Raw genomic sequence first — 27,291 nt, forward strand, 5'->3', positions numbered from 1 at the left:
TATAGCAGCAAATTGACATTTTCTTCAGTAGTTTCCTAATTTTTTCTGTAACAAATTCTAGCACCAAAAACAATGTGCCCAGCACTTGTTCAGTAAATGTTTGTTGAATGGTTAGTCTAGGTATAAAAAAGGGGAAAGAGACAAGAGAAATAAGTAGGTTTCAAAGATACTTTTATATTAGGTCATGATTTGAGAAAGGCTATTCATTTAAACTACATATAAGAGGAAAGCAATTATTGAAAAGACCCAGCAACTGCTTTTTTCTATTGCTGTCAGGTTGGGCAAATGTGCCTGAAAAAGCACTGTGCTGTCTTCATTCATTTTGTATCACCCAAAGACCCTCACGCCAAAGAAATCTTGTAGACAGGTGCCTTCCCCACCAACCTCTTCTTTACACACTTCCATCCCACAGAATCCCAATGAGACTGGGCTCATTCCTATTCTTTGGTTAAGAGGGAGCTTATCAGGAGTGATTGAGAGAAAAGCAACCAACCTTTCTCCCCAAAAGCAACTTTCTTTCCATGCCGCTTCCTCTCAAATCATGGAGGATACAGGTAAAAAAAAACACCAAGTCAAGCAAGAAATCTGATTCCCATTAGAAAACAGCAGGTTTGAGATAAAGGGACCCATCACACCCTTAACATCTTTCACGCATCTATTAATTGGCTGGTACAAAAGCACAATCCATGCCTTCAAGGAGCCCGTAGTCTAGTGGGAGAACTGGGGATGTAATTATTTTAAATATAAAACCATGATAGGAGCAACTTGCCCCATATGCAGAAGTGATTCATTCTGACGAGGGAATTAAGAAAGCTTTCCTAACTGTGGTACTTGGTTTACATCTTAAGATTCTGATAGTGTAGATGGGTTGAGCATAGCTGGCTGGAGTAAGAGCATGGACAATACATGAAAATAAAATAAAACTCAATTACAAATGCATCAGATGTAGGGCAGGATGTGGCAGTGAGATTTAATAAGAATCAAATTGGAAAAGGCTTTAGTGCCATTCATGTTTATACTGGTGGCAGCACAGGGGCCTTTCTGGTAACATGAAATTTGGAGCCAGACATTTGGCAGGAGGCCCTGGCATGATGGGGTGGTGGTGGGGGGAGGGCTGCTTAAGCAGCGAAAGTAGAATGGAGAGAATGGACAGGATATTGAGAATTGACTGAACACAAAATTAAAACCAAAGAAGGGTCCAAAAATTGACATTCATCCTCCAAAATCCAACAATTTATAGAAATTTTTGATAGCCATTTATTTAGCTCCCCCTGGTGGACAGATGAAATATTCCCAGCATTAATAGCATCAAACCACTTAGATGGTTTCGCATTCTAGCAGTTAATATTGAACACTTTATCTAGCCTCTTGCTAAATCAGCCTCTGTAGACGTCTCCACAAACTATCAGGCACTATTATAGTTGACTCTAGAGACAGGTCTAACAAATGCCTAACAAATCACACAAGAGATAGTATAATGATCAAATGCTAAAATGTCAATACTGACCTAAGAATTCAAAATACAAAGCCACTTAAAAGGTGAGTTAAGGTTTTGTGCATATAAAATAGAACCATTTTTTTTTTTTTAACCTAACGTAATTGGTCAGAGGCAATCATATAATAAAATATCCTGGGAATGGGAGTGAATGGCATGTATAGAGGTTTAAATATTTGAAACCTTGTTTAGGAATGGAGAATCTATGAAAAGGTTGAGTCTGTGTGTGGGGAGGATAACCAATCTGACATTAGAATTTAAAATGGAGAAATTACGTTATTAATAAGACCAAGTAACTAAACTACTAAAGGATACTGAAACCATGAAAGCCAGTTTTAAAGTCCTTATTAATGGAATGATCCAAAATAAGTTAGCTAGCTGATAGTCACTGCATGGCTAAAGATAATATAAACTTTACAACTGTCTTTGTTAGCTAAATGTTCATTCTTTTATTGAGCCTACCTTGGGGTAAACAAGAAAGGTTACATAGAGCCCAATATAAGAATCCAAAGATGCTGGTATGGGTAATTCATTTACACTTAAAAATCAGGAACACTATTAGGTCACTCTAATCTGGCCATTCTTTACTTTCCCAGGCTCATTTAATTTACCTCTCAAATGCCAACTAGGGCTCAGTGCTAACCAGAAAATCCATCATCTTCAACTAAACACACGATGTTCCTGCTAGTTATAATTTTAACTCCTACTCCTTGATTCATAAGTGAGAACTTTCCTTCCACAACACCAGAACTTCCACAAAAGACAAACAACAGCCATCTGCGATCTAAGAGAGAATAGGAAAATAGATAAACAATCCTTACACTCAAAAGACCAATTTTTATTTTCAAAAACATCTTTATTCATGACACATATTAAAAAAAACTCCCACCCCCTGGAAATGAGCTAAAAAAATAAACGAAATCCACCTCCCACCTCCCTGTTCCCACTTCCTCCCATTCCCTCCAAATAAAAGGGAAAAAAAGGCAAAGGAAAAAAAAAACAAAACAAAAAACTAAAAAACAAAAAAATACCCCAAAACCCCCCAAAACAAAGTAGTGCATTTCCCCAGGGGGAAGGGGAATTTACACTGGAGCCGCTGGGAGCGGATCGGAGATCTTCCGGCTACAGAAACCTGCAAAGAAAGACACTCAAAACAGAAAAAGAAACACAAAAGGAAACAAAATAGATCACCAAGCAATCTGAAGGGGCAGGGAGCCGGAAAAGAGGGGTGGGGTGGGTGGTAGACCTGGCAGGACAGGAGCAGGCAGGCAGGGACTGTGAAAGTTAGGGAGAAGATGGAGGGAAGGTAACAAGCAGAACAGTTTGGTGTCCTTCCAGAGCCCTGGGTAAAAAAAAACCCCTCCTACCACCCTTGTCACCTACCCTTGAGCAGGCCCCAAGGGGGTGAAGTGGGACAGGGAAACAGGGGGAGCAGCTTGCGCAGTTGAGACGTGTCCATGGCGAATCCCCAAAGTGAGTGAGCAGCCCCCTGCCCCACTCCCTGGGCCTTCCCCTATTCCCCAAAGCAGGTCCCTCCTCAGCAGTTAGTTATGGGATTCTCCCCCCTTCCACAGTATATCTTTTTTTTTTTTTTTTTAATTTTTTTTCCATCAAGGTCATCTTCTGTTTTTCTTTTTTTTTTTTAATTCTTTTTTTTTTTTCCTTCTTTCCTCTTTTTTTCCTCTCTCTCCTCCTAATACACACTTTTTTTAGTAAGGGGAATACCATGAAGTCGCTCTAGCCCGGCCCCTAGAAGAAAGAAGGAGAGTTAGGTGTTAACATAATCACTAGATAGTTCAGTACAAGCCCCTCCCCGTGGGCCCTCGCCCTAGTTACTGTAAAGGGGGAAAGAAGTTACCAAGTGCTCTAAAAATGACCCCACAATCCCAGAAATAGTGACACAGCTGGCAAATGGGAGGGGAAATTAACAGAATATCTCTCCAAACAGTGGCAATAGAGAAGTGCATCTAAGACACAGGGGCAAGAAAAAGGACTCATTGTGTATCCAGTTTTCAATTTTCCACAGTTCTTAAACCCTAGGCCGTCACCAAGAGATCATCTCTAACTCCTGGGAGCAGATGGGTAAACATTAAGAAAAACCCAAGTCTATGTTCCTAACTTGTCTACTTAAACGAAAATACAGAAATAAAGCAAAAACATGCTCACCACCCTAGGTCCAGTGAGATATAAATTGACCTTGCAAAAGACTGGCTCAGTTATAGAATAAATATCTCAATATCCTCCCACATGGCTGTCGAGGAGGATCAACTAGCCTCTGGTATTCTTCCAAGGGACAAACTCCAACTCCCTACCCAACTCTGGGAAAAGTAGCAAATTTCCCTTCAGTGCTCTCACTGCTTCCAGGCCCTGTTCTTCCCGGCCTTCTATGTAAACACCCTCACTGCCACCAACTCTCAAGAAAAAAAAGGCTGGGGAGAAAAAAAAGCATCTCAGGACAGAGTGGAGTGATCCAGCCCTTATCACCAATTCCTGCTCCAGAAAAAGATGATGAGACTGGCCTCCAACTACCTTCCTCACCCTGCACAGGCAGGAGACCAAGTCCCTGGAGACCAAGGGGAAGGGAAGGGAGGGAGGTTCCTCAGATCAGGAGAGAAGGAAGCATACAGGGCTCATGGGAGGCGGGGGAGAGGAGCAGCCCATCTATCCTGACCTGTAGACGCGACCCCGGGGCCTGCTGTTGAAACCACTGTAGAATCGAGAGCGGGAACTGTTGTAGTTGGTGGTCCGGGCACGGTATCGGGCTCGTGGGAAACCCCGGTCTGTTGTGCTGATGCCTGGTCTGTTGGTTCGTTTTGGGATCACCTAAGAGTGAGATATGTATAACAGAGAGCCTTAGAATTGACCTGGAGAGCATATACAGAACCGGAATAGCAATGAGCATGGGGCTTACCTTGATTTGTCTTCCTCTAAATAGGGACTCATCTAAGGCCAGGGAAGTCCTCACTGACTCTTTGTCGGAGAACTCAATGTATGCAAACCTGAAAGTAATGATCACTTTAGCTATCTGAAATTGCAAATAACAGCTCTTAGACCAAACATAACTTTACAGAAATGCTTTGGCTACAATTTGTTCATGTTTTAAATTATTGGTCAAAAAATTTTTGAATGGAAGATTTTAACCAAAATTTCCACCTACTCTTGGAAAATCATAAAATAGGACACACATGGCCTGGATTTCCATATGGCAGAATCAGCTGGGGCCAAGCAGAAGCTGCCCTCCCCTTCTAGTTCATGATCCCACCCATACCTAGCCTTCATCTTTGTTATCCATCTGGCCTCTGATGGCATTTATGTGCAACTCCCCAATACATGTCAACATTAATGCTATATCTTAAAAGACAAAGACCACTTGTTTTAACAAGTTAACTTAGTGCTCAACATAAAGTATAACCTATTTTTGAACTGTGATTAAAATGACCTCAACTTACTTTCCTACTTACCCTTTGGGATGGCCACTAAATTTGTCACAGAGTATGGTAACACGGTTGACTGAACCACAGCCATGAAAGTGTGCTTCCAGCTCTTCTGCTGTTGCACCATAGTCCACCTGTGGGGGTGGGGGTGGGTACATTTCACAGGTACTGGACAAACTCTTGTCTCAACAGGTACCCTGCCTAGCCTTTGGGCTGGGCCATCCATATACACCAAGGCACACCAAATCTGGTTTTCTAAGAAATTAAACCTCTTTTCTTTCCAAACCCAGAGCCTCTGCTGATTGCCATTACCTCCTCCCAACCCTCCCTCTAGTCCCAAATCCACCACTTATCCACTTACTCTTGGAAAGTTCCTTTCAAGACTCTTATTATTAAGTAACTCCCCCAAATAAGAGCTTTCCCCAACCCCAATCAGTGCCCTAGGACATACATTGCCAACATAGATGGACCGGGCATCAGCCTCCATCTTCTCCTCAATAGACATGATCACTGGGCCAGCTATGAAGAAAAAAGAATCAGGATAAAAAAAGCAACACCAAAAACTTGTTTTCTGCTCGACCAATATATGCACCACTACCACCACTAGTAAACACAAAGACTTCTGTCTGCTCTTTGCTGTACCCATTATTTAGAACAGTCTAGCACACAGTAGGCGCTCACCAAATACTTGACAAATTAAGAAACAGATTAATACCTTCTTTAAAAAAATCAAACAATACTAGAATCCCCTCCTGTTCCCAAATTAAGTCCCTACTGAACAGCTCAGGTTCATATAATTTGAAAAGTCAACAAAATGAAGTAAGGTGAGACTTAACAATTCTAGATTAAAGAGAAGAACCCTCTGCAGCTGAGCAGCTTCTCTTAGGACTCCTAACTAAAAGGTCTCCAACTTAAAGAAAAACTATTAAGACCTGAAGGTCAAATGCCAGCTGCCAACGTCCACAAAGAGTAGAGGTAAACTAAGAACAAAGAGAATCACGTTTGTAACAGGGACAAAGGGACGTACAAGACTACCATCACTAAAACATAGCTTCTGTCTCATAAAGGTCAAAGAAACAAACAATAGACTATGACCGGGACACCCGACCAGTAGTTGCTCAGACAAGCAGCTCCAAGGTCCCGAGCATTTAACCCCATGTAACCCGTGATCGCACAACGCTTCCAATCGAAGGACCTCCGCTCCGCGTGTAACCGCCAGTTACTCACCATTGCCTGGAGGTGGACTCATATTCATCTGTTTCTCTACCTCGTTCTGTAGCTCTTTTAGCTTCTCAGCCTCTTCCTCCATTTCCCTGACTCGAGCTTTGATCGCTTCCAGCTCCTACAATGAGTGGGGAAGGTATGGAGAAGAGCTTAAGAGGCACCAACGCAGGGTCTCTGCTCTGCTCTCGGTCCGCGCGCGGCCCCAGCCATGCTCGGCCATTTCCCTCGCCCCACGCGAGGATCTTGATGAGAAGAAAAACAAGCTACCGTCTCTAGAACAACACTAGGTACCCATGACGCCCGAATCAACCCGGCTGGGCCTCTTCTCGCGGTGGAGGATCCGTCCCCAGCCCGGCCCCAGCCACGTTATTCCCCGCCCACCCCCACCCCCCGCCTGCCTCCCGCTCGCCTGAGCTCTGGGCTTCCCGTGACCCGGCCAGCCAGTCGCCCGCCAGCTCGCTCGCCCTGCTTCCCTCACCGGGTCCTCAATGGCGCCGTCCCCCGGGTCACCCTCGACCAGTCCCGGCTCCTCCTCCTCCTCCTGGCTGCCGGGGGCTCCCGAGCCAGGCCCAGGGCCCGGAGCTCCCGGGGGGGCGCGGGGCCGGGGCGGCTCCTCTTCGGGCTCGGGCTCCTGCTCGGGCTCCAGCAGCAGCTCCTCAGGCTCCAGTTCCTCAGACTCCAGGCCGTTCCCGTAGTCCCCTGCGCCCCCCGGGGCCCCCTCCCCGGCCTCCCCACCGGCCCCGGGCACAAGATGGCGCCGCCGCCCCGGCCCGGAGCCCCGACCGCCCGCAGCCCCCGCTGCCGCTGCCGCCGCCGCCGCCGCCGCCATCGCCGCTCAGACTGGGGCCCGCCGCCCAGCGATTGGAGAGCTGCGCCGGCCCCGCCAAGGACTCATTAGTCAACTAGCCTGCCCGTCACCACGAGCTAGGACTCCATTGGGGAATATTACTTGGCAATCAAATAAGACCCCACCTCTAGGGCGGGGGTATTGCGCCAAATTCTCAAATCCCTGTAGGGGAAACAGGTCTGTCAATCAGCACACGTCCCACCTCCTCTCTAGTCCTTAGGTAACAATACTGCCAGGCTGTGACGACACTCCTGCTTCTCCCGCCTACCGGCGGGTCCGCAAAATGTATGACGCTCCGTGATTGGTTGCTGGCTTGGCGAATGGAAAGAACCAATCATCGGCTCGACTCGCCGCAGTGGCCCAGTCTCAGATGTCGATTGGCTCGTGATATTTGAAGGGATGACACCCGTTTTGTGACAGGTGAACCTTGACCCCGAACGGACTGCTGGGCTTACCGCAAGGAAATCCGAGGTCACATGACTGGTCTATAGAGGACCGCCATCTTAATACTGCTGGATGCCAATTAGTAAGCCGTTGGAAGCCATAGGCCGAAAACACTGCGGCGGTTTCTGGACACTGTTTTACCCACCCGGAAAGCACTAGCAGATGGGATGTTGCTGGAAGTGGAGGGTTTTGAATGGAAAGCCCCAGGAAGGAGCTTACTTTTCTCATCCAGGTTATTGGCACCACCATCTACTAGGTCTCGCAAACCAGGGGAATCTTCAATACAGAACTACTGGCCATGAGTCCTGTCCGTCCTGTCTTCCTGCACAGGCATATTTTCCAAGCCCTTTGTGCATGCCCCAGTTTCTCTTATTTGGACTGTTTGCTACAGCCCCCTAATGTGTCTTTCAGCCCTGCAATTAGTGTCACCCCTCCATGTGATTCCCAGACTGAGCTGGCTCCCCTTTACTGTCCAAGTAGTCTTAGAACTCCTTACCGTGGCCTTTGAAGTCTCAGGACTAGGCTACTTCGCAAATGTTATTTCCACACTCCTCGGTCCAGTGGGTGTACCTGCATGCAGTCCCTCTTCAACAAGACCACTGCAAAACCTAGCATTACCTCTTGAGAAGCCTTCCACTAGCCTCCCCTCTTTCACGACAAGCACTTAGTCATTTTGTGCCTCACTGTGCGCTTAATCATTTTGTGCTGAGTTTCCTAAGTAGGCTGTGAGAACTTGGAGATGAGAGGCTGGCTATTTATCTTTGCATCTCTACCGTGGGGTACTATGCCTAGCACATAGTTATGTGCCCAAATAATATTTGTTGACCAAAGGATGCACTGATAGGAGACCTGGGTACCACCCTTCATCTTCGTAACTTTTCCAAACCCCAAACCCTTCTTCAGACCTCAGATGAATTTCTCTGATTAGGTTCCCACCACATAGTTGCACTCTAAGATACCAAAGAGACCTACCCCCTGGAATGCAGATTTGCCATATTTTAGTAGTGATCCTAAGCATTTATTAAAAAGGAAGTAACGGCGGTGCTAATTCTGCAAGAGGAATATTTGTAGCCAGACCAAGGTACGGTTTGAGAGCCAGATAGATTCACATGAGCCCAACCGAATAGTTAAACAATCCCAACAAGATGCTCCTGGCTGGAGCAGGGGGAACTTGGACTAGAGGAAAGCCCTATTAACAAACCCAAAAGTAAAAAGCTTCGCAGTATACCCCATGCTTCCTCACTCTTACTTTTTCTCACAAAGCCTTACCTCAGGAACAGGGAAACTTGGAGCAGAGTCACAGTTGCTTAAAATTTCACTTTATCAGCTATCTCAGCGTCAGTGATCTGGGAAAACTAAGTTGAGCACCGAAGACAAGCTCTAAAAGATTGTTAGTTGACTGGAAGAAAAATCTTTTATACTGATCGTAACCTAATCAAGATTTGAATGTTTTATTGGTACTTAATTTAATCTAAGAAAGCCAATTAAGGGAAATGTGATTTTCTTTTTATGCCTTGAACTCTAATTTTGTTGAGCATCCAATTTTGTTAACAGGCTTAATCCTAGGCTCCGTATTATATTATCTTATTGGATTCTCACAACAACCCTATTATTTCCAAAACCATAACCTTTTTTAAGGATGAGGGAAGAGTGAAATAACTTGCCCAAGTCATGGAAATAATTAGGAATTAGCAGGAATTCAAAGCCAGCTTCCAAATACCAATCAAAATTATTGTAAGGTCTGCTTTAATACATAAAGATTACATTACACATGCTGCTGAAATTAGAAAAAAACTAAGTTTCTAGATAATGTTTAGACAAACTATAATTACATTCAAAGATTATTACGCACCTATTAAAGGTTCAACATAGTGTGTGATAACAGGCAAAAATAATTTTTCTTAGTCCAAAGAATGTAAAATTGTATGTAAAGTTTGATTAAAATTATGTATATCTTATTTTTAAAAAACAACTAACTTGGGCACTAAGGAGGAAAAGGAACAAAAACCATTACAATCTTTTATTTGGCAATATGTACCAAAAGCTTTTTAAAATGTTGAAATTCTTAACTCAGTAATTGTATTCTTATAATATGCTCAAAAGAAATAATCTGAAAACTAGAAAAATATTTGAGAATAAAAATGTTCATCAAAGTGAAAAAATGTCAACAACTTGAATGACCAAGTGGACGCTTTCAGGAAAATTTTTATACAAACATAAGTGTAAATTTATATAGTTATTATGCCTTCAAAACATTTTTAATGACAAGGAAAAATGTAATATAATGGTAAGCAGAATTGAAGTATACAAAATTATATATACAGTATGATCATAAAATATAAGCACAGATAAAAGAATGGAAAGAAATATGCCAAAATGTTAATAGTGGTTCTCTCTGGATAGTAGGATTATAATTGATCTTCTTTATAATATTCTATGTTCTACAATTTTTCCATAATATATTATTTTTATTTAAAATAAAAAAACACTCCAACTTCCAAACTTACTCTAATAAGCATAAGATTACTTTTACAAACACACACATTTAAAAAAATACTTGAATGGTGGCTTGTAAAGTAAGACGCTTCCCTATTAGACCCTAAACTGTAAAAAGCATGGAGACCACCTTACTAATATTTGTATTTCCATTGGATATCTCTATGTGTTAAATAAATGCTAAATGAATGATGTTCTGTATAATAATGTGAGTTCATATTTTTCCTGTTAACTGATTCATGGAGAACATCAAGAGATACATTCCTCTCTGAGAATGCATTTTTAAAAAATTAGTATGTAATGATGTGAGATTTACCCATTCTGAGTATAATTTTCCTTCAGTAATTATCAATACTAGGCCATGGAGTTTTGAGGAAACTAAAACTCAGTGATGTGTCCTAGAAGGAAAAATGTGTTAAAAGAAGTGAATGGTCAGTAGTATTGATAAAAGAATTAAATCAATAAAAATGGATGAGGGTATCTCCAGTGCTGCCCAGAAGGGAAAAGTTTTCTCACTAAACAAAAATAAATGCTTGGTTTCTCGGTAGTTTCATGCCTATTTGTAACTCCTGCTTTGAAATTTTACCAGCTACAATAATTATAATAATAATTACAATAATTATCATGTTCTATAATTTAGAACTACATTGTTTAACATGGCAGCCACTAGTCAGTCAGACATCGCTACCGAGCATTTAAAACATGAGTAGTCCAAACTGAGATGTGCTGGAAGTGTCAATTATACACCAAATTTCAAAGGCTTAGCATGAAAAAGAGACTGTAAAATAACTGTTTAATATAAATTACATAAATTGAGATGATCAGTTTTTACATACTGGGTTAAATAAAAAATTAAAATTTGTTTTACCTGTTTCTTTTTGCTTTTTTAATGACACTACTGGAAAATGTAAAACTATGTATGTGGCTTGCATTATATTTCTATTGGACAGTGTTGGTATAGAACCTTGGAGCCTTGATCATTTACTTACCTCTATTTTAGAGCAGACTCCAATTCTTTTCTAATCAAAGTCTGGCCCTACCTACCTGAACTCCCTAGGTCTGCCCTTGTATGGAAGTTGGGTAGCCATTTAAATGAGGAGCCTCTATTGGTCAGCTTAATTTCCATTCTGCTTGGTTAACTTTCTAAAAACTTTGTACCTGAAAATCTTGTTTTAATATACTGCACCAGCAATATGTGTTCCTTATCCAAAAATCAGAAAATACTGACAGTAAAAAGAACAAAATAAAACCACCCACAAAATCCACCACCCAGAGATCGCTAATGATATTCTGGCATATACCACTCCTGAAATTTTCAATACACAAATACATATAGAGGTGTACATGCACACACAAGTATGTATTTTATTTAATGGAATCATACTGTATATATTATTTTCTAATCTATTTTTTACCAAATAAGATACAGAAACATTTTTCCTTATCAATAAAAATATTTTCCAATTTCATTTTATGACTTTACTCAAAAGTCACCTTAGAAATGAGGCCTACCCTAACACTCTATTTAGCATTGACATCTATACATAAGTACACCTTCCAATCCCACCCTACTGAAATATTTTTCTTCATAGCATTTGTCACCCAATATGAAATGTGATGTTAATATTGTAAAATATATTAAGTTTTTGTTTGTTTCTCTTACTAGACCGTAATATGAAGACAGAAATTTGTGCCTATTTGTTCACTTCTCTACCTCGGTGCCTAGAACTGTGCTTAGCACATAGAAGATGCTTGACTGTTTACTGCATGAATGAATGAATGATTGAATGAATAACTATATAACATTCCATTATATTATGTTTTCTGGTTGATTTAAAAAATATTTATTTATATCTCACCTGTATCCACATTTAAGGCAGCTTTTAAAGTTTCCAAAGGATCTGCCCTTCAGTAAAAACACAGAATATCTACAGTTCAACCATTTGCTAAAAATTGTAACTAAATGTTGCTTAACTTTTATCAAAAGTGTCATTTGGAGAAATAACATTCACAGAAAACTGTCTGAAGGATAAACAATCCATCAGTTTACACAGTCTGAAATTTAGCCCTCTATTAAACTATAGCATCATAGAGCATATTTAGGCTAAATCGTGATAAGCTTAAGACCTACTGAATCCACATTTGGTGTTTCTATAAGAAACAGTGGTGTAAAAACTCAACATCATATTCGCTGTCAGGTGTTATAAAGGGTGGTGTCCTCTATATCTCTCAATGTCTTCCCAGAAGAACCACAAAACTTTTTGCTCATCTTGGTAACTGATGGGCCTTCATAAATCCTAGGAAGAATGTGAATGTCATCATTTTCCAATTGCTTTAGCTGCCAAGCTCAGAAATGAATTCATAGCCTAGCTTTAATACTGCTTATAGAATGCTTTTCTGTGCATTTATTTTTCCTTTGCTTTCATTTTTTTGTAATGTTTTCAACTTTTCCTTCACCCTCTACTTTAAAAGTCTGTATTTTCCTATTGTTTTGACTTTGTGTTCTAGTAAGATGTTGCAAATGCTTTTTGGACCTAGGCAAATATAACTCAATCAATCATTAAATCAATCACGCTACAGTGGAGATAAATGCACTAGCTATCACAGCCTGATGACATTAACTATTAAGAGCATCTAGTTCCATTTCCTCTAGTGCTATGTTCACCAAGCCATTCTTGGATTTTAATATGGCTTGCATAGAGAATGGAAATACAACACTGGATTTCTCTAAGCAGTATACTTCTACAATTTAACACAAACCCAAATACCATTTTATCATACTAGATTATAGAAAGACTAGAAATTCCTGCTTGTTATTTAAAATTAGGATCACTATTTCTGTCAGACATGATTTTGATGTGGTCCTAGAAATACAGAGGGATGTCTGAATAACTCCTGTAGTTTCCATTCAACTTAACAGTTTGCCTTAGAATGGCTGAAACCAAATGTCTCAGGGGACCAGGAAAGGAAGCAGGGGCTCCATCACTGCCAGACTTATTTTAAGTCTGAAGTAGGCAACAGGGTATTGGGGAAAGAGAAATGCTCATTATCACACAGTTCTTGTTTAGAGGGTGAACAACAACTGAGGACTTGATTACCATCATGAAAAGATTTTTGGTTAGTTTTCTTTTGGTTTTTGTTTATGGCCATCCCAAAGTACCATATACACACACCCTCTTAAGGCTTGGGCTGGCAATAGATAGAGTTCTTGTCTCCAGGCATTTGGCCAGGGTGGGGGGATAGGGGAACAATTCTGATTTTCTTTAAAAAAAAATTTTATCTCAATGCTTTCCAAAGTATCTATTATTCTAATTCTTGCCCTTAACAATTCATGAAGAGATGACTGGATCAAGAAATGTCCTAACCCCAGTGTAGAAGTCACAAACCCTGCTCAGTCCTTCTCATTAAACTTCTGGGCTTTATTTATTTATTTTTTAATACGACCATTACATATTACACAAAAATAAAAGTCAAATGAACTTGGTATTTATAAATTATTAAATAAAAATACAGGAATATATATTTATATTTATAGAGCTTTTTCTTTTCTTCTAAACTAACCAAATCTGTTCTCCCACTGTTTTATGATTTAAAAAAGTAAAATAGTGTATGCCCTAGGATGAGTGGGGAATGGGATTAATAATCGCAGGACCCAGTTGCCCTACTTCTGCTCCTTCCTTGGCCTAAGCAAGTTCCTATTTGTCCCTTTGGGCTCTGGAGAGCAAGAAACACCCTCTCCATTTATTTAAATTCTGAAAAATGGCAATTAGACTTATTTCCCTTATTTTAAAAAAATGAAATAGATTTAAAAATTGGGAGCCATACTCAGCCTTCCTGGCCAAGAGCTAATCCCAAGGAACTATATGGCTCTAGAAGAGAGTCTCTACTTTTCCCTGACAGAAGAGTCTCTGGGGTTTCCATTGCCCCTCAATCTAAGAAGGGCAAGATAGTTCAAAACTGCCCACTGTGGTCCCATCCAAGCTATGCTTCTGGGAACCCAGACCGTGCTTCTTACACTTTCAGAAAACAGCCTCTGCTTCCACACAAGTGTGAAGGCCTCAGAGCAGGGCATTTTGGAAACCATGGGCCCTGCTGCCCCTGTTTGCTAAAGGCCCCCCCAGAAGAGCTAACAAGGATAGGAGTCCTGTGATATAGGGTAGGGTGATGAGTCTGCCCCAAACGTGGGGGAGCACAGGCTCCAATTTGGAGCTGATGATCCAGCAGTGGTTTTCCAACTTTTCTTCAGCAGCAAACCCCTTAATGCAAATAAAATCTTACCCTGAACCCCGATATATAAGACAGCTACAAGGGGAGCTATTCTCTTTGAGGGCAAATAGCCCAGCTTGCTCAGCTTCCCCACCTTCATCTCTTCCAAGGACTCCTGAGGCAACCCCTAGGAAACTTTGGGGCTCTGCCAAGCAGTTTGAAAACCACTGGCCTGGTTTGTCCTGAGCAAGTCAGAGACCTCCCCCCACCCCAACTGCCTGCCACAGAGCAGCTCTGAGTTTCTGGTATCGGCATACTTACAAACAGACCAAGTGGCACATGCAGCCTACCACCTCCCCCATAAATACCATTAAAAAGTGCAGCCCTCTCTCAAAAGCAAAAGTCTGGGCTAAACACCTGAGGCCAATTTTGGTCCCACAATCTAGTGAGTACAACTATGTTGCCACCTTCTGGGACCAAGTGAAAATCTCCAAGAAGAGTCAACCATGGTCTAGCTAAGCTGAACAGTGCTCAGGATCAAGGGCAGGGTTCTAGAGCACTGTGTCTGAAGTCAGCATTGGAGAGCAGCAATTTTAGCACCTTGGAAAGTGCAGCAGTGAGGTCTGGCTCAGGGCATGCATCTGGAGTGAAATCATTTCTTTCTCAAAAGAAAAAGCCATAATTCTGAATCTGTTCTGGAGGACTGTGAGCTCTAAAGTTAACATCCTCAGACTCTGAGGTACAGACAAGTAACACCCATGCAAATAGCGTGGCTTCAAAGAAAACACAAATGGTAGGTACTCTAGAACCCATACACCTGGCCCTTGATAAAGCAGCACCAAAGCCCACTACACGGAACAGGCCAGTCACAGAGTTCACATCACCCTCACATACATGGGGTTCAGAGCTGGAATGTTCCTCTCAAGGCATCAACAGTCTCACTAAGACACAGTGCAGGACTCAGACTGTATTCTAGATCAGGATTTACATCCACACACTCAAAAGGAAAATTAATTAGAGCCCCAATTTAGACTTTAAGTTTGGGTACAAAAGGTCCCGGGGATAGGGAACACTTTTAGGCACCAGTGTGCCCCAGTGGGAAAGGAGGGCAGCAGGCAGGCTCAGCTACCAAAGCCTCTACCCACTGCAGGCTCTGCAGCCCTGCCTTACTGTCAGAGCCCAGGAGGCAGCAGCAAGTGCATGATGCACAAGGAAGGGGGACCATGAAGGAACAAGGCCAGCTACAGAACTGCTCTTCTCTCCAAAGGCCTGCTAATGACTTTCTGTAGAGAAGTGCCCAAAGCCCTCAACTAGATACAGTGTTTCTCCCTCAGCCTTGAGGTGACAAGACAAGGGGAGGAGGGAGTAGGGGGTTAGGGGAGGCAGAGAATTGCCCCTAGTTCTTGCCACTACAAGAGGGAATGTTTTCTCCTTGAAGAATCCCATTACCACCAGATTAGACAAGCAGCCCAGCATGCACATGAGCACGCACGCACATGCAGACGCATGTCCAAGCAGCCCACTGTCACAGCCACCTCTCCCTATCACCTGAGAAACCAAGCGTCCATTCAAAGGGATGTGCCTTTTGTGTTTTCCCCAAATCTCACTCATCCAAAGGAGATGCCAACCCCTTATGCAAGTCCACCTTCCTCAGGACTGCAAACCAAGCTCCAGTTGCAGTTTCCTGTACCTATACCTACAGGAATAATTCCTCCCACCTCCCCCTAACCGTGGAATGACTCCATCTCCTGGCCCCCTAACTTTCCAAATACACTCCCAGGATCTTCAGCCCACTCTTCCAACCACCTGCCTGGCACACTCAGCTCTCTCATACACTACCTTGCCCCTTCCAATCCCCGTGCCATGCCCATCCATCACCCCACTTCTTTCAAGGGCATTTCTCTGTTCTGTTCCTGCTCTCCTGTCCCCCAGCCACACCTAGCCCCACCCGGCCCTGACTTTCTCATTTGCTAGCAAAAAAGGCCCCTACAGTTACCAGGGCCCCCAGTGCCACGGCCCCTGTCAGCACTGTCCTCACTGAGGCCCAGTTCCCCTCCCGCAGACGCCGCGCCTCCTCCAGGGCCCCGTCCCCGTATAGAGCTGTGAACTCCGCCTGTGGGAGAGAAGGGAAGTAGGAGAGAAAGGAGAAAGGGGTATCAGGAGAGGAAAGAGTAGAGAAAAGAGGAGAGGAAGAGTTCCAGTTCCATCCACTGCAAGCATTACCCCACACCCAGCTCCTCTCTGGCCAAAGCTTTACTGGTTGCAATCCCCTCCCATCCCCCACGAGTGGATGGCTCATCTGCCCTCCCCGCCTCTAGCGAATTCCATCCTTTCCTTAGCTAAAAAGTCTGCTCAGAACTGGCATCCTTTGCCAAGGCTTGCCTGATCACCGCCCATCCCTGATTCCTGCCCCCATGCCATGTACTCAGGTGACAGCTAGATGCCACTTCCCTATGGGCACTCCCCTGGATACTGTGTATTTTGTCTTCTGCTTTGGACCGTGAGCCCATCCAGAGATGACTGCGTGGCAGCCCTGGAGCTCAGAGTCCAGCATGGTGCCCATGGTGAGGGCGTCTGATTCCACCCAGATAGGAAGCCTCAGCCCCCATGCCTCATTCCCAGCACAGCCAACCCCAGGCCTCCAGCCAGAGTGCCCCCACCTTCCCATCTTCCCTTGGAGACCAGCTTTTCAGAGGTATGTGCAGAGCAGCAATTGAGAAATTTCTTACCCAGCCCCCACTGCTGTGGATCCAGTCAGCCAGCCTCGTCTCCAGGTATGCCACCATCCACTCCTGCACTTGTCCCACAAGTGGCTCCATCTCCTTGTTGACACTCTCAGCACACAGCGCAGCTCCAAAGACAAAGAAGGCCACAAGGCGGCCCCAATTGGGGCCCCCTTGGAAGAGTTCATCAGAGACCTGGGTGAAGCGTTGCTGGGCTGAGCCCGGGGTCACATGCAGCTGAGCCGCCAGATCAGAGAAGGTGCGACGGAAGCGGGTCTCAAACTCATCTCCAGCTGCCCGCATGGCTTGGTGCAGCGGGTCAGAAGCTGGGCCCTCTCCGGGACCAGCTCCACAAACATAACCCTTCTGCCTCAGCTTATAGCCTACAAAGTCTGCCACTAGAGCCCGTGTGTCTGGGGCCGAGGCTGGGGTCGCCATCCGGGCGGCTGTAACAGTCAAGGATGAAAGACTGGCATGAATACATGGACCAAGATCCAGAATGGGGCATTTCAGGTTTATCCAACCCAACGAGATAGGGAGAGAGAGGTGGGAGGAAATGCTCAGAGACCATTCGGCCGGGAGAGGCAAGAACAAGGATATTAAGTCATGGTGAGGGGCCAGGGCATGAAGGCTGGCCATTAAATTCGTTATATGCCAAATTAAAGGTAAACTAGTACATTTTACTTTAAAAATATTTTTGATTCTTCCTATAATAAGACAACACCAGCTCTATGATATCCCTACAAACTCTGCTCTCCACAGTACATACCTTTTGGCTAGAGAAGACGCTTAGGACCTCCCTAGAGGTTAAGATATGAAGATGCTGGCAGAGGCACAAGATGGGAGAGGAAACAAGGTCTGAAGGGAAAGGTGGGAGAAGCAAAGGGTTGCCCGGGACAGAGAAGGAAGGAGACACTCACCCAGCCTGGATGGCAGATCTTAGGACCCAGCGCTGGTGGCAAGGAGCCCCCAGCTGAGGCCTTTCATCCTCCTGGCCAGCGTGGAGCCCTGGGAAGGGGAGGAGGATATGAGATAGGCGGGGAAGGCCAGGGATCAGGGTCTGGGCCGAAAAGGGCTGGGGTTACAGTTCCCAGGACCGGCCCCTGCCCCCAACACTCTACCAGCTGTGTGGCTGAATCCATGTTTAATGACTGTCCTCCCGGGAAACCCAGGGCCAAGAGCTTCCTGCCGACACCATCTCTACTCCCGGCTCCCCTCAGTGCAGCCCAAAGGCCCAGCTCCTCCCTCACCCCCACCCTCAGCCTATCTCCAACCCCGCCTGCCTGCCAGGTTAGGGATCTCACGGGTCAGGCCGCTGCCGGGATCCAGGCCGTTTCCTGGTGCAGGAGCTGGGAGGGAGGGAGAGAGGGAGGAAGGGAGGGAAGGAAGGAGGGAGGAGAAAGGGGGGGTGGTGGGAGGGAGGGCCCGGCGCCGGGTGATGATGGGGCCCAGAGATGCGTCCAGAGAGAGGGGCGGGGCTGGGACGCAGGCTTGGGAAGGGCCACAACTAGGGAAGACTGAGGGCTGCTGGAGGCCAAGAAGAGCAGGGCGGAGAGGGCACTGAAGGCTAGGCTGGGCTCCTGAGCCTAGAAGCTGCCCAGAGAAGCTGGCTGGGCCTCAGGAAACCTTGGAGAAAATTCAACATTTGCAGGAGGTCTCTGATTTTCCATGCACTTGTTGAACTTTCATAGCCCTGGAGTGGGTGCCTGGAAAAGAGGAACAGTTCCCAAACCGGTGGGAACTGCCTGCCAGGTGCCTTGTCCTGAGAGACTGGCAGACATGAAGACATGACATGGACACCAAACATTTCACTCCCTCTTTCTTCAGGATCTTTAACCCAGTGGTTCCTTCATGGATTGGGACTTTAGCCAGGCATCAGGGAGCCAAGGCTTGGATCATAAGAAGTTTCTGCAGGTAACTTTTCTTTATCTTTCTTTTTTTGTAATCGGATTGGTTTTTAAATTCTTTTTACCCAACACATGAGCTCTTATTATGAAAAAGTCAAACAACATAGAGTTATAGAGACAAAAATACAAGTCCTCAATCTCCCTTTCTCTGACCCTCCCACAATTCCTCCTCCTTCATAGAGGTTGTCAAATGTCGATCAAAGTTGACGTTTATCCTTTCAGATTACATATATGCATGTCTCATTTATACATGGCTGTACATTTATGCAGGGCAGTTCACAGAGTATGAAGCTATCTGACCACAGCTGATCCACAGGAGGGCGGTCTCAGGCATTCTGACTAGCCTACCAGCTCTTGCAGCCGGCACTTCCTTCAGCTCCATTTGGGAGGATCTCCAACCAAAGGCCAGAATGAGGTAACCCAATTCTCCTTTTCTGCTGGTTCCTTTTGCTTCTACCTTCAGACCAAGCCTTGGTATTCCCATCCGCCTCTATAGTCATTGGACAAACAAGGTCTTTTCTGTAACAATAATAGTAACAACTAACAAATTTTGAAGACTTACTAGGAACTAAGTGCTTTCTTTACATGAATGACATTTTATCCTCAGACCAATCCTTGTTTTTAATCCTTATTCAATGAATGAGGAAAGTGAGGCTTGGAGAGGTTAATTTGCTCAAAGCCACATACTAGGAAGCTGGGACTCAATCTAATTCTGACATGAACTTTCATAGCCCTGGCTGGAGTGGGTGCCTTAACACTATTCGCTTCAGGTCATCAATGTTGTTATGCCATTTACAGTTCCAAACTGACTCCATACCACTTACAAGCCCAAACTCAGTTCTCCCCTATATTCTGAATGATTAGCCTATTTTACTCCTTTATAATTGATTGCATTCTCTCGACCACCCTCATTTTTTCTTTGCTCTTGGGCTAATCATTCTGGCTGCCATAAGCAAGGTTGCCTCCTTCTTTTGAGAATAACTTAGTCTGTTCCTTCATTTGTATCCCTGATTTCTTCTAAGACATTTACTCGAAATAAAACACTTTTAAGTCTTAGGGTCCAAATATATTTGTCTGCCCACTCATTTATTTATAAGCTCTGTGAGAGCAGGAACCACATTTTATTCATTTTTTATATCATCAAGGCCTAATAGACCCTCAGTAAATGTTGACTGAATGAATCACTCAATGCCTCTGGCCAGTTATTGAGCAGGCCCAGTCAGATGTTTGAAGATAACTGCAGTGGCTGTTTAAGAAAGGCTGATTTGGGATAAAAGATCAATGTCAGTTTGAGTAGCCATGATAACAGAGCTCCTGGACCAACACAAATTATATCAGGTCCAAAGCTGTGTACCTCAAGGATCTTCTCAGACTAATTCCACAGAGCTAAGAAATGGCAGTTCAAACTGTAGATAAGGCAACAGAGCATCGACCAGAAAAATCTTAGGCTCCACAGGCTAACCTTGAACTTACTTATTCCATTAAAGACATATTTTACCAGAGCAAGGAAGGCAGTTTTAAACTGTGACTGTAAAACAAATTGGCATAATATTATTTTACACCCTGAGATATGAAAAGAATATGTCCATGGACTATATACATATATATTAAATAAGAAACTAAAGCTCAGTATCACTTTAAAAATCAGTCCTGGCCAAATAGCATTGTTACAGTTAATAACAGAGTTAAATTCAGACAGGAATGAATTATACAATAAGATAATATATGTCTCACTGTTTATTTCCAACTTAGTCACTTGTAAACTCTTCTGCTATTTTAAATATAGAGACTCCATTTCTATTCTAAGATTCCTCATTTCAGTACACTGAAGATGTTAACTTTAACCATTAAATGTTTAATCTTATATAACCAAGTAGTAAAGAGAGTGGACGCTAGAGCTAAACTGCTGAGGTTCCAATCCCAGCTCCCCAATTATTATCTTTGTGACCCTGGGAAAGAGTCCTAGGCCCTCTCTCATCGATTTTCTCATCTGTAAAATAGCCATAATAATACTCTCTGTTCCTATGATGGCTATACTATGTAAGTTAACATTTGTAAAATTCTTACAACCATAGTTAGCACATTTTAAGTGCTATGTAAGATCAGTAGGGAAGTTAGGAAAAAAGATAAAACTTCACATGCTTTTTTCGCTAATGTAGAAAAAAATGAAAAAAAATGTGGGATCTATGCCCTTCTTGGAACCTCTTACTGGAACCAGAACCCTACAGTCCCAGCTCCAAGAGAGTAGCGTGCTCATTCATTCAATAATTTGAGGGCCTACTATGTGCTGAAACTATGAATCAAACACAGCATCTGTCCTCATAGGACTTACAGTCAGGTTAGAGATCAGAACTCTAATCCACTTTACTACAGATGAGAAAACTGTGGTCCAGAGAAGTTGTGCCTTGCTCAAGGTCATGCAGCTAAATAACACCAGAGGTGAGACCAGAAGCTATGTCTTTCCACAACTCTCTGTTCAGAACTCTTTCCAGTGGACGACCCACCCTTATGAGCACATCTCAGCTTCTGTTTGGGACTCTACCTAGTTTTCATGACCTTCGCTTCTTTGCACCCACTATTCCCCTCCTCCAAAGCCTGGAGCCTAGGATTTAGAAGACAGTGACCTCTGCAAAGTTAGTCACACACTGAGCGTTTGGACTTACCCCTGCAAGACAATAAAACGTTACTCTTTACATCCTATGTTAACATATCCCGGGCCAGAAAGGTTGAGGCCTTTAAAAAAAAAAAAGGGAGGGGGCAGAGTGGTCTCACTCAAGATGGAAAAGGTGGAGTCCCCGCCCCCGGGTGCAGCAGCAGTAGCGAAGACAGATGGAGAGCCACCTGTCAGAGGGTTGTGGGCGGGGGCCCTGGCCGCGACGGCCGGAGACCGGAGGGTGTGTGCCGCTGAGCGCACGCTCAAAGCAGTTTGCAGGAGACAGGTGATCGGCTAACACCCTGGGAGCTGACGGCCAGAAGGAGAAAAAGGTAGTCAAGGAGGAGAGGCAGAAGAAGTACGAGAGGTAGAGGAAACTGGAGGTGACAGCAAGGAGAGTACGCAACTGCGAGGGGTAGCTGAAGTGGGCCTGGCGGCTTCTGCGTGGACGCCGGGAGGGCGGGCCATTGGAAGGGAGAGCAGCGCAGCGGCGCTGCAGGCGGTATCTGCCGAGGCGGGGGGTGCCATGTCTCGCGAGCGGCCCCCCCGCACTGACATCCCCCGCAACCTGAGCTTCATCGCTGCGCTGACAGAACGCGCCTACTACCGCAGCCAGCGGCCCAGCCTCGAGGAGGAGCCGGAGGAGGAGCCAGGCGAGGGCGGGACACGCCTCGGGGCCCGATCCCGCGCTCTCGCTTCCAGTCGGGGCCGCCGGGCTCGCTCTGCGCCCGCCGGAGGCGGCGGTGCTCGGGCGTCCCGCAGCCGCAGCCCGGATACCCGCAAGAGAGTGCGTTTTGCCGACGCGTTGGGGCTGGAGCTGGCCGCCGTGCGCCGCTTCCGCCCCGGAGAGCTGCCCCGGGTGCCCCGCCACGTACAGGTCCAGCTGCAAAGGGACGCCCTCCGCCACTTCGTGCCGTGCCAGTCCCGCACCCGCGGCCTCCAGGTGAGCGGCAGGGGCACGCCCCTTCTCCCGGATCTCTCCGTGTGGGCCGTGGCGGGCGTGGGGGGGGGGGGTGAATTTATCAAGGAATACCCATCCCCAACCCCAATTCTGGGCTTGCTCTTGCGCTTCCCTTTTGGGGTCCCCACTGGCGAGGGACTCTAGGCCACTTGCAGCTGGGTCGCGCCCTGACGGCCCGCACTCCAGAGTCGGCCTTGCATTGGTCCAATGCCTCGTCCGCTCCCGCCCCTATCTCTGTCCTTCCATCGCTGGGCCTCCAACTTCCCTCTCCCTCTTTCGTTCCCAGGAGGCGCGCGCCGCCCTGGAGCCGGCGAGCGAGCCCGGCTTTGCCGCCCGCTTGCAGGCGCAGCGCATCTGTCTGGAACGCGCCGAGGCGGGCCCGCTGGGAGTGGCTGGCAGTGCGCGCGTGCTGGACCTGGCCTACGAGAAACGCGTGAGCGTGCGTTGGAGCGCAGACGGCTGGCGGAGCCAACGCGAGGCGCCGGCCGCCTACGCCGGCCCGGCCCCGCCCCCGCCGCGCGCTGACCGCTTCGCCTTCCGCCTGCCGGCGCCGCCCATTGGGGGCGCCCTGCTTTTCGCTTTGCGCTACCGCGTGACTGGCCACGAGTTCTGGGACAACAACAGCGGCCGTGACTATGCTTTACGTGGGCCCGAGCACCCGGGCAGCTGCGGAACTCCGGAGCCTCAGGGCTGGATCCACTTTATCTGATACCACTGCGGCCGACGGCGGAGAAAGCAGAGGCACCTGGGGGCTGGGGGAGCCCAAAGATTTTGCCGGGAGCTGTCGGAGAGAGTCAAGTCGGGGAGATATCAAAGGGGTGTGGGAGTGGATGGAATCAGCGAAGGTCGGGGCGATAGGGGTGGAAAGCACCAGTTGGATGTGAGAAGGAATCCAAGGTATAGGAGAAAAGAGCCCAGAAAGGGTGCTGGAAGGATCCCCCAAAAAGCAAAAGAATGGGGATGATGGTGACGTTCTCTTCCGTGAGTGGGCACTGGGAGAGAGTTCTGCAGGCTTAGGCAATCGAAAGTTAAGCTACCGTTTTGGGATTGAGGTATTTTGTGTGAAGTAGCAGCCCACACAAAATTGAAGTCATTTAGATTGCTGGCTCATTCCCTTTTCTTACCCATTGCTACCTCAGGTCCCCCAGCCCTGTCTGTCCTAGCTTTAACTCAGCCATAATTGCCTGCTGACGTCTCAGAAACTTGGCCATTGCTCCCCAGTCCTGGCATTATGACAGGATCCCCTTTTCACCCCTGAGGGCCCCTGGCTTCGGTCTCACCTAACCGACTGGGGAGTGATGGCAGGTAGCAGTCAGAGCGCCCTCCTTCAGCCTCCCTGTAGCCCTGCAGGTTAAAATGAAGACAAACCCAACTCCAGGCCTGTCCTTGTAGCCAAATAATGCATTGCCTAAAGGGTCATTATACTCAGGGGCTTCCAGAAAAATGGCAGCCTTACCTTCCTGGGGTTCCTTCTAATGACCTCTAAGCACTTTATGGACTGTATTTGTCAAGGGACAGTGAATTACAAGAATCACTGCTGATTCTGCCTCAGAACACAAGGAAATTACTCATTAGCTGTGTAACTTTGGGCAAGTTCCTTCACCTCTCTGGGCCCTGTTTCCTCCTTGGAAAGTTGGATTTGGATTAGTTGATCTCTTTCAGCCCTTTCTTGCTTTTGACATTTTATGATCTGGGAGTGGCAGAGTGTAGATTAGAAGCCATATTCTCCAACCAGCAGTTGGAATGCTATAGTTCAGAACAGAGCACCCCTTGAGTGTGTGTTTGGCATTCAGGATGGGTCCTCCAGTTTTTGACAGAGATGTTATATACTACATAACCCAGGAAGCATCCTCAAACCATCCCACAGCCTCAGGGTATTCAGGCTTCTTTCAAACCACAGTCCATCCTCTGCTCCTTGCTTTTTGCTCTGGCCCCCACAGACTTGCAGCCTGGGTGCTCTGAGACAGCTTTGGGGAGATATATCTCTCTTGGGGAAAATGATGCTTGGGAGCCCCAAACATGAAGCAGTGTTGGGGGCTCTCTTGAGGATAAGGGATTATGTGTATCAGAAATAGAAAACATTTTAAATCAAGAATCAAAGCAACTTGAAAATTAAATGGCACCTGGAGATGTCTGTTCTATATCCTGAGCAAGTGAAATGGGAAAGCCAGACTCTCAACCCATTCACATTCATGCTTTATGTCTCTCTGATTAACCTCTGCCGGTTGTTTTTCTTTTCCTGGCACCCTATTCCTCACTTTGTTTTATTATTTTCCTGTCTTCTCTCATCGCTTTCATTTTTCTTTTAAGCATAACAGAGTACTCACCTTCATTTTCTCTATTACCAATTATGTCTCATCCTTGTTCTGTGCTATTCCTTCTCCCTCCAGAAGGGGTGGAAAACCTACTTCCTTTTCTCCCAAGACCATGGTTGATCCACCTTCCTTCCTCAGGCTTCCTGGCAGTCTTCTAGAGGGAGAGGAGGGAAAAGCAGCAGTTCCTGATGCAGATGAACAAGGAGCTCCCAGGTAACCAGCTCGCCACCCTCTTTCCTGTTACTGATTTCACAAAGGAAAACTTCAAGATCCCCTTCCTTACCAGTGAGAGAGTGCATGCACATATACCTGTGCATGCATTTGGGATAGAGTATGGGGCTTGTTACCATGCCCCTCCTGTCCAAAGCCACTTCCTTTAAAGAAAGATAGCTGAAAGAGAGGAACCCCAAGTCATTTCTCAAAAAAAAAGTGCCCATTTAAACATCATCCTTATCTAGTAAATCACAATTTCATGCATCTTATGGATCACCTTCAGGTCAAAGTTCCAACAGAGTGAAGAATGAAACCGCTGGGAGCCACCAAGCAATGCACTTGTTAGTCAACAATGAAGAGCCCAAGGGAGAATAATGGAGAGGGAGACTGGGTTGAGGCTCAGTGTGTAGTAATGTCTTGCTTAATGTGTTAACATTACTTCTATGTTAATCATAACAACTCACATTTACTTTTGTATCCACTAAAATCTGGTGTCTTGCATGCATTATAATCTTGAAAACAACCCCATGAGTTGAGTATTATCTCAGTTTTAGAGATGAGGAAACAGCTCAGAAAAGCTCAGTAATTTGTTCAAGATCACACAGCTAGTAACAGGCAGAGCTAGGGATGTGAACCCAAGCAATCTCCAGAACCTCTCCATAACTATCTTTTTTTCCGTTTAAAAGCAAAATTAAAAACCGTACTATATGTCATCTGTTGTTATGAAGAAACCACAGTTTCTAATTGTGTTCTGCCTTCCCATCCTCCAGTTTCTGAACTGGCTTGGAGAAGGCAAAGCACTGATGGTCCCAAGCTTCATCTGCTCCTTACAGGAGCCTGTACCAGTGTCCCAGCTCTGCAGGATCAGCAAGGGACCAACCTGCCTGCCTGTTAGAGAACTTGGAACTCGTTTGTACTAGATAGCATTTCCATATAATGGCATTCTTCCCTGGTCCTAGCCAACCCTTCACACCTGTTGGTATGCCACACCCTTCCCCAACGAGCCTTGAACAGGCTAATTGCCTAAACTTTGCTGGAAGGATTCCCCAGCTAGGACAACTGCTGGATGTTCTGTGCTCTGGCCTTCTCTGAGAGACATGGTATTACTGAGTGGATAAATGAAAGCTGGATGGGGGCAGGGAATCAAGGATAATCCATTGTTTCCTGAGCCCCCATTCTCAGCTTTACAGACCCAACACTTGAGTCTTCTGGTTGTTCCCATCTAGTGCTGCCCCAGATCCAGGCTATCTAGTGTGAACTGATAGCCTAATCTGACATGGGAAACGCTAGGAGTTTGGCAGAATCTTTAGGGATGTGTTATATGTTAGGCATTATGGTGGGCACTTTAGTCTAAAGGCTGATGACTATATGAACAGGCACAATTTAGGGTATGATATGTCATTCATGGACTAGGAAGTGCCACGAGAGAAACCATTACCATGGTCAGGGGCTTGGGTCCTTAAAACAGCAGGAACACTGACTGTTGCCCTTTACTCTTGTCCAGATCTCAGATGCCTGATAGCCTTCCTCCTTTTCCTTTGTTTCTCTTTATGAATGTAGTTCATGTCTCTTCATAATGAGCCCTAATTTCTCAACTTTCCAATCTAACTGCCACATTCCTTTTTTCTAACTCCTATTTCTCTAGAGCTTCTCTGGATCCTTGCAATCCACAGGTCATAGAACCAGACCTGAAAATGCTTATCTTTAATCACTGGGTCCAGGCTCCTGTACAGATGAGGACACAGGTCCAGAGATGAAAAGTGACTCCAGCAGGGCCAAATAACTTTTTAGTGCAGCTTGAGATGGGGCTTACAATTAGGCCTTCTGACCACATCCCATTCCCAGGCTATGAAACAGACCTCTGCATAGTCAGACCCATGATTTTTCATGGCAAGGGATAACATCAGAAATGTTTCATTTTCTGTTACTAGTTTCCATTCCCTTCCCAATTCAGGTATAAGGAGAAAGAAAAGGGACTGGTATTTTTTCTCTGTCCTCAGCCTTGGCACTTCTTTCAGTGATTTTGCTAAAGAGTGAAATTGCTAACAATACTGAATAATCTACCTACTGAATAGCTAACTTGGAGAGGAAAGGAAAGTTTGCTATGTGAATCCCCCCCACCCAAACTACTGTTCATCAGGCCCTCCCAGAGCCTCCCCCACCTCCTTCATAATGCAGCCCTGTTTACTGGGCCCCAAACCCTAGTATTGTGGCTCACTTCAGCTTCCTCATGCACCTGTTCTCCCTCTTGGATAAAAGTCCTCATATTTGAAATAAAGTTGAAATATGAAAAGAGTGTATGTCATCAGCTATTGATAAGTACTGTTTGTTTTGGGCTGAGGGTGACAAGACCCAGAAGCAAGATTCCTTCTT

At 45.4% G+C, this 27,291-nt stretch overlaps 3 protein-coding genes across 8 annotated transcripts; 1 reads left to right on the top strand and 2 right to left on the bottom strand.

Moving 5' to 3' along the window:
- Positions 1-2,330: 2,330 nt before the first annotated feature.
- Positions 2,331-9,321, bottom strand: PABPN1 (poly(A) binding protein nuclear 1). 2 transcript variants are annotated; one of them, XM_016120484.2, is made up of 7 exons: positions 6,632-9,321; positions 6,157-6,271; positions 5,381-5,448; positions 4,957-5,063; positions 4,407-4,494; positions 4,167-4,318; positions 2,331-3,244 (listed from the first exon to the last, which is right to left on the bottom strand). In XM_016120484.2, the coding sequence occupies exons 1-7, from the start codon at positions 6,980-6,982 to the stop codon at positions 3,205-3,207; spliced, it is 921 nt and encodes a 306-aa protein (XP_015975970.2). In that variant the 5' UTR covers positions 6,983-9,321; the 3' UTR covers positions 2,331-3,204. The 2 variants fall into 2 exon arrangements, with proteins under 2 accessions (XP_015975970.2, XP_036074026.1); XM_036218133.1 differs by lacking the exon at positions 6,632-9,321 and adding an exon at positions 6,421-6,524.
- Positions 9,322-11,010: 1,689 nt separating this feature from the next.
- On the bottom strand, positions 11,011-18,377 carry BCL2L2 (BCL2 like 2). Of its 4 annotated transcripts, none has more exons than XM_016120491.2 (4): positions 18,174-18,377; positions 17,790-17,877; positions 16,876-17,315; positions 11,011-16,259 (listed from the first exon to the last, which is right to left on the bottom strand). In XM_016120491.2, the coding sequence occupies exons 3-4, from the start codon at positions 17,305-17,307 to the stop codon at positions 16,110-16,112; spliced, it is 582 nt and encodes a 193-aa protein (XP_015975977.1). In that variant the 5' UTR covers positions 17,308-17,315; positions 17,790-17,877; positions 18,174-18,377; the 3' UTR covers positions 11,011-16,109. The 4 variants fall into 4 exon arrangements, with proteins under 4 accessions (XP_015975977.1, XP_015975978.1, XP_036074028.1 ...); XM_016120492.2 differs by lacking the exon at positions 18,174-18,377 and adding an exon at positions 17,991-18,133; XM_036218135.1 differs by having other exon boundaries at positions 16,876-17,877.
- A 12-nt stretch (positions 18,378-18,389) lies between these two features.
- PPP1R3E (protein phosphatase 1 regulatory subunit 3E) lies at positions 18,390-27,211 on the top strand. Of its 2 annotated transcripts, XR_004950076.1 has the most exons (5): positions 18,390-18,523; positions 18,697-18,783; positions 19,047-22,372; positions 22,677-24,918; positions 25,202-27,211. XR_004950076.1 is itself a non-coding variant. In XM_016120482.2 (4 exons), the coding sequence occupies exons 3-4, from the start codon at positions 21,956-21,958 to the stop codon at positions 23,097-23,099; spliced, it is 840 nt and encodes a 279-aa protein (XP_015975968.1). In that variant the 5' UTR covers positions 18,390-18,523; positions 18,697-18,783; positions 19,047-21,955; the 3' UTR covers positions 23,100-27,211. The 2 variants fall into 2 exon arrangements, 1 of the variants encoding a protein (XP_015975968.1); XM_016120482.2 differs by having other exon boundaries at positions 22,677-27,211.
- The last annotated feature ends 80 nt before the right edge of the window (positions 27,212-27,291 follow it).

This window comes from Rousettus aegyptiacus, unplaced genomic scaffold (genome assembly GCF_014176215.1).
Source record: "Rousettus aegyptiacus isolate mRouAeg1 unplaced genomic scaffold, mRouAeg1.p scaffold_m13_p_3, whole genome shotgun sequence".
NCBI classification, from domain to species: Eukaryota; Metazoa; Chordata; class Mammalia; order Chiroptera; family Pteropodidae; genus Rousettus; species Rousettus aegyptiacus.

Coding starts and splice junctions, on each gene's coding strand:
- BCL2L2 (XM_036218135.1), bottom strand. CDS start 17,508: ATGGCCAGCCTTCATGCCCTGGCCCCTCACCATGACTTAATATCCTTG. Junction 16,260..16,875: donor TCCACAGCAGTGGGGGCTGG/GTAAGAAATTTC, acceptor TCTCTCCCACAG/GCGGAGTTCACAGCTCTATA.
- PABPN1 (XM_016120484.2), bottom strand. CDS start 6,982: ATGGCGGCGGCGGCGGCGGCGGCAGCGGCAGCGGGGGCTGCGGGCGGT. Junction 5,449..6,156: donor GAGTCCACCTCCAGGCAATG/GTGAGTAACTGG, acceptor TTTTCTTCATAG/CTGGCCCAGTGATCATGTCT. Junction 3,245..4,166: donor CCCCGGGGTCGCGTCTACAG/GTCAGGATAGAT, acceptor TCTTTCTTCTAG/GGGCCGGGCTAGAGCGACTT.
- PPP1R3E (XM_016120482.2), top strand. CDS start 21,956: ATGTCTCGCGAGCGGCCCCCCCGCACTGACATCCCCCGCAACCTGAGC. Junction 22,373..22,676: donor CCCGCACCCGCGGCCTCCAG/GTGAGCGGCAGG, acceptor TTTCGTTCCCAG/GAGGCGCGCGCCGCCCTGGA.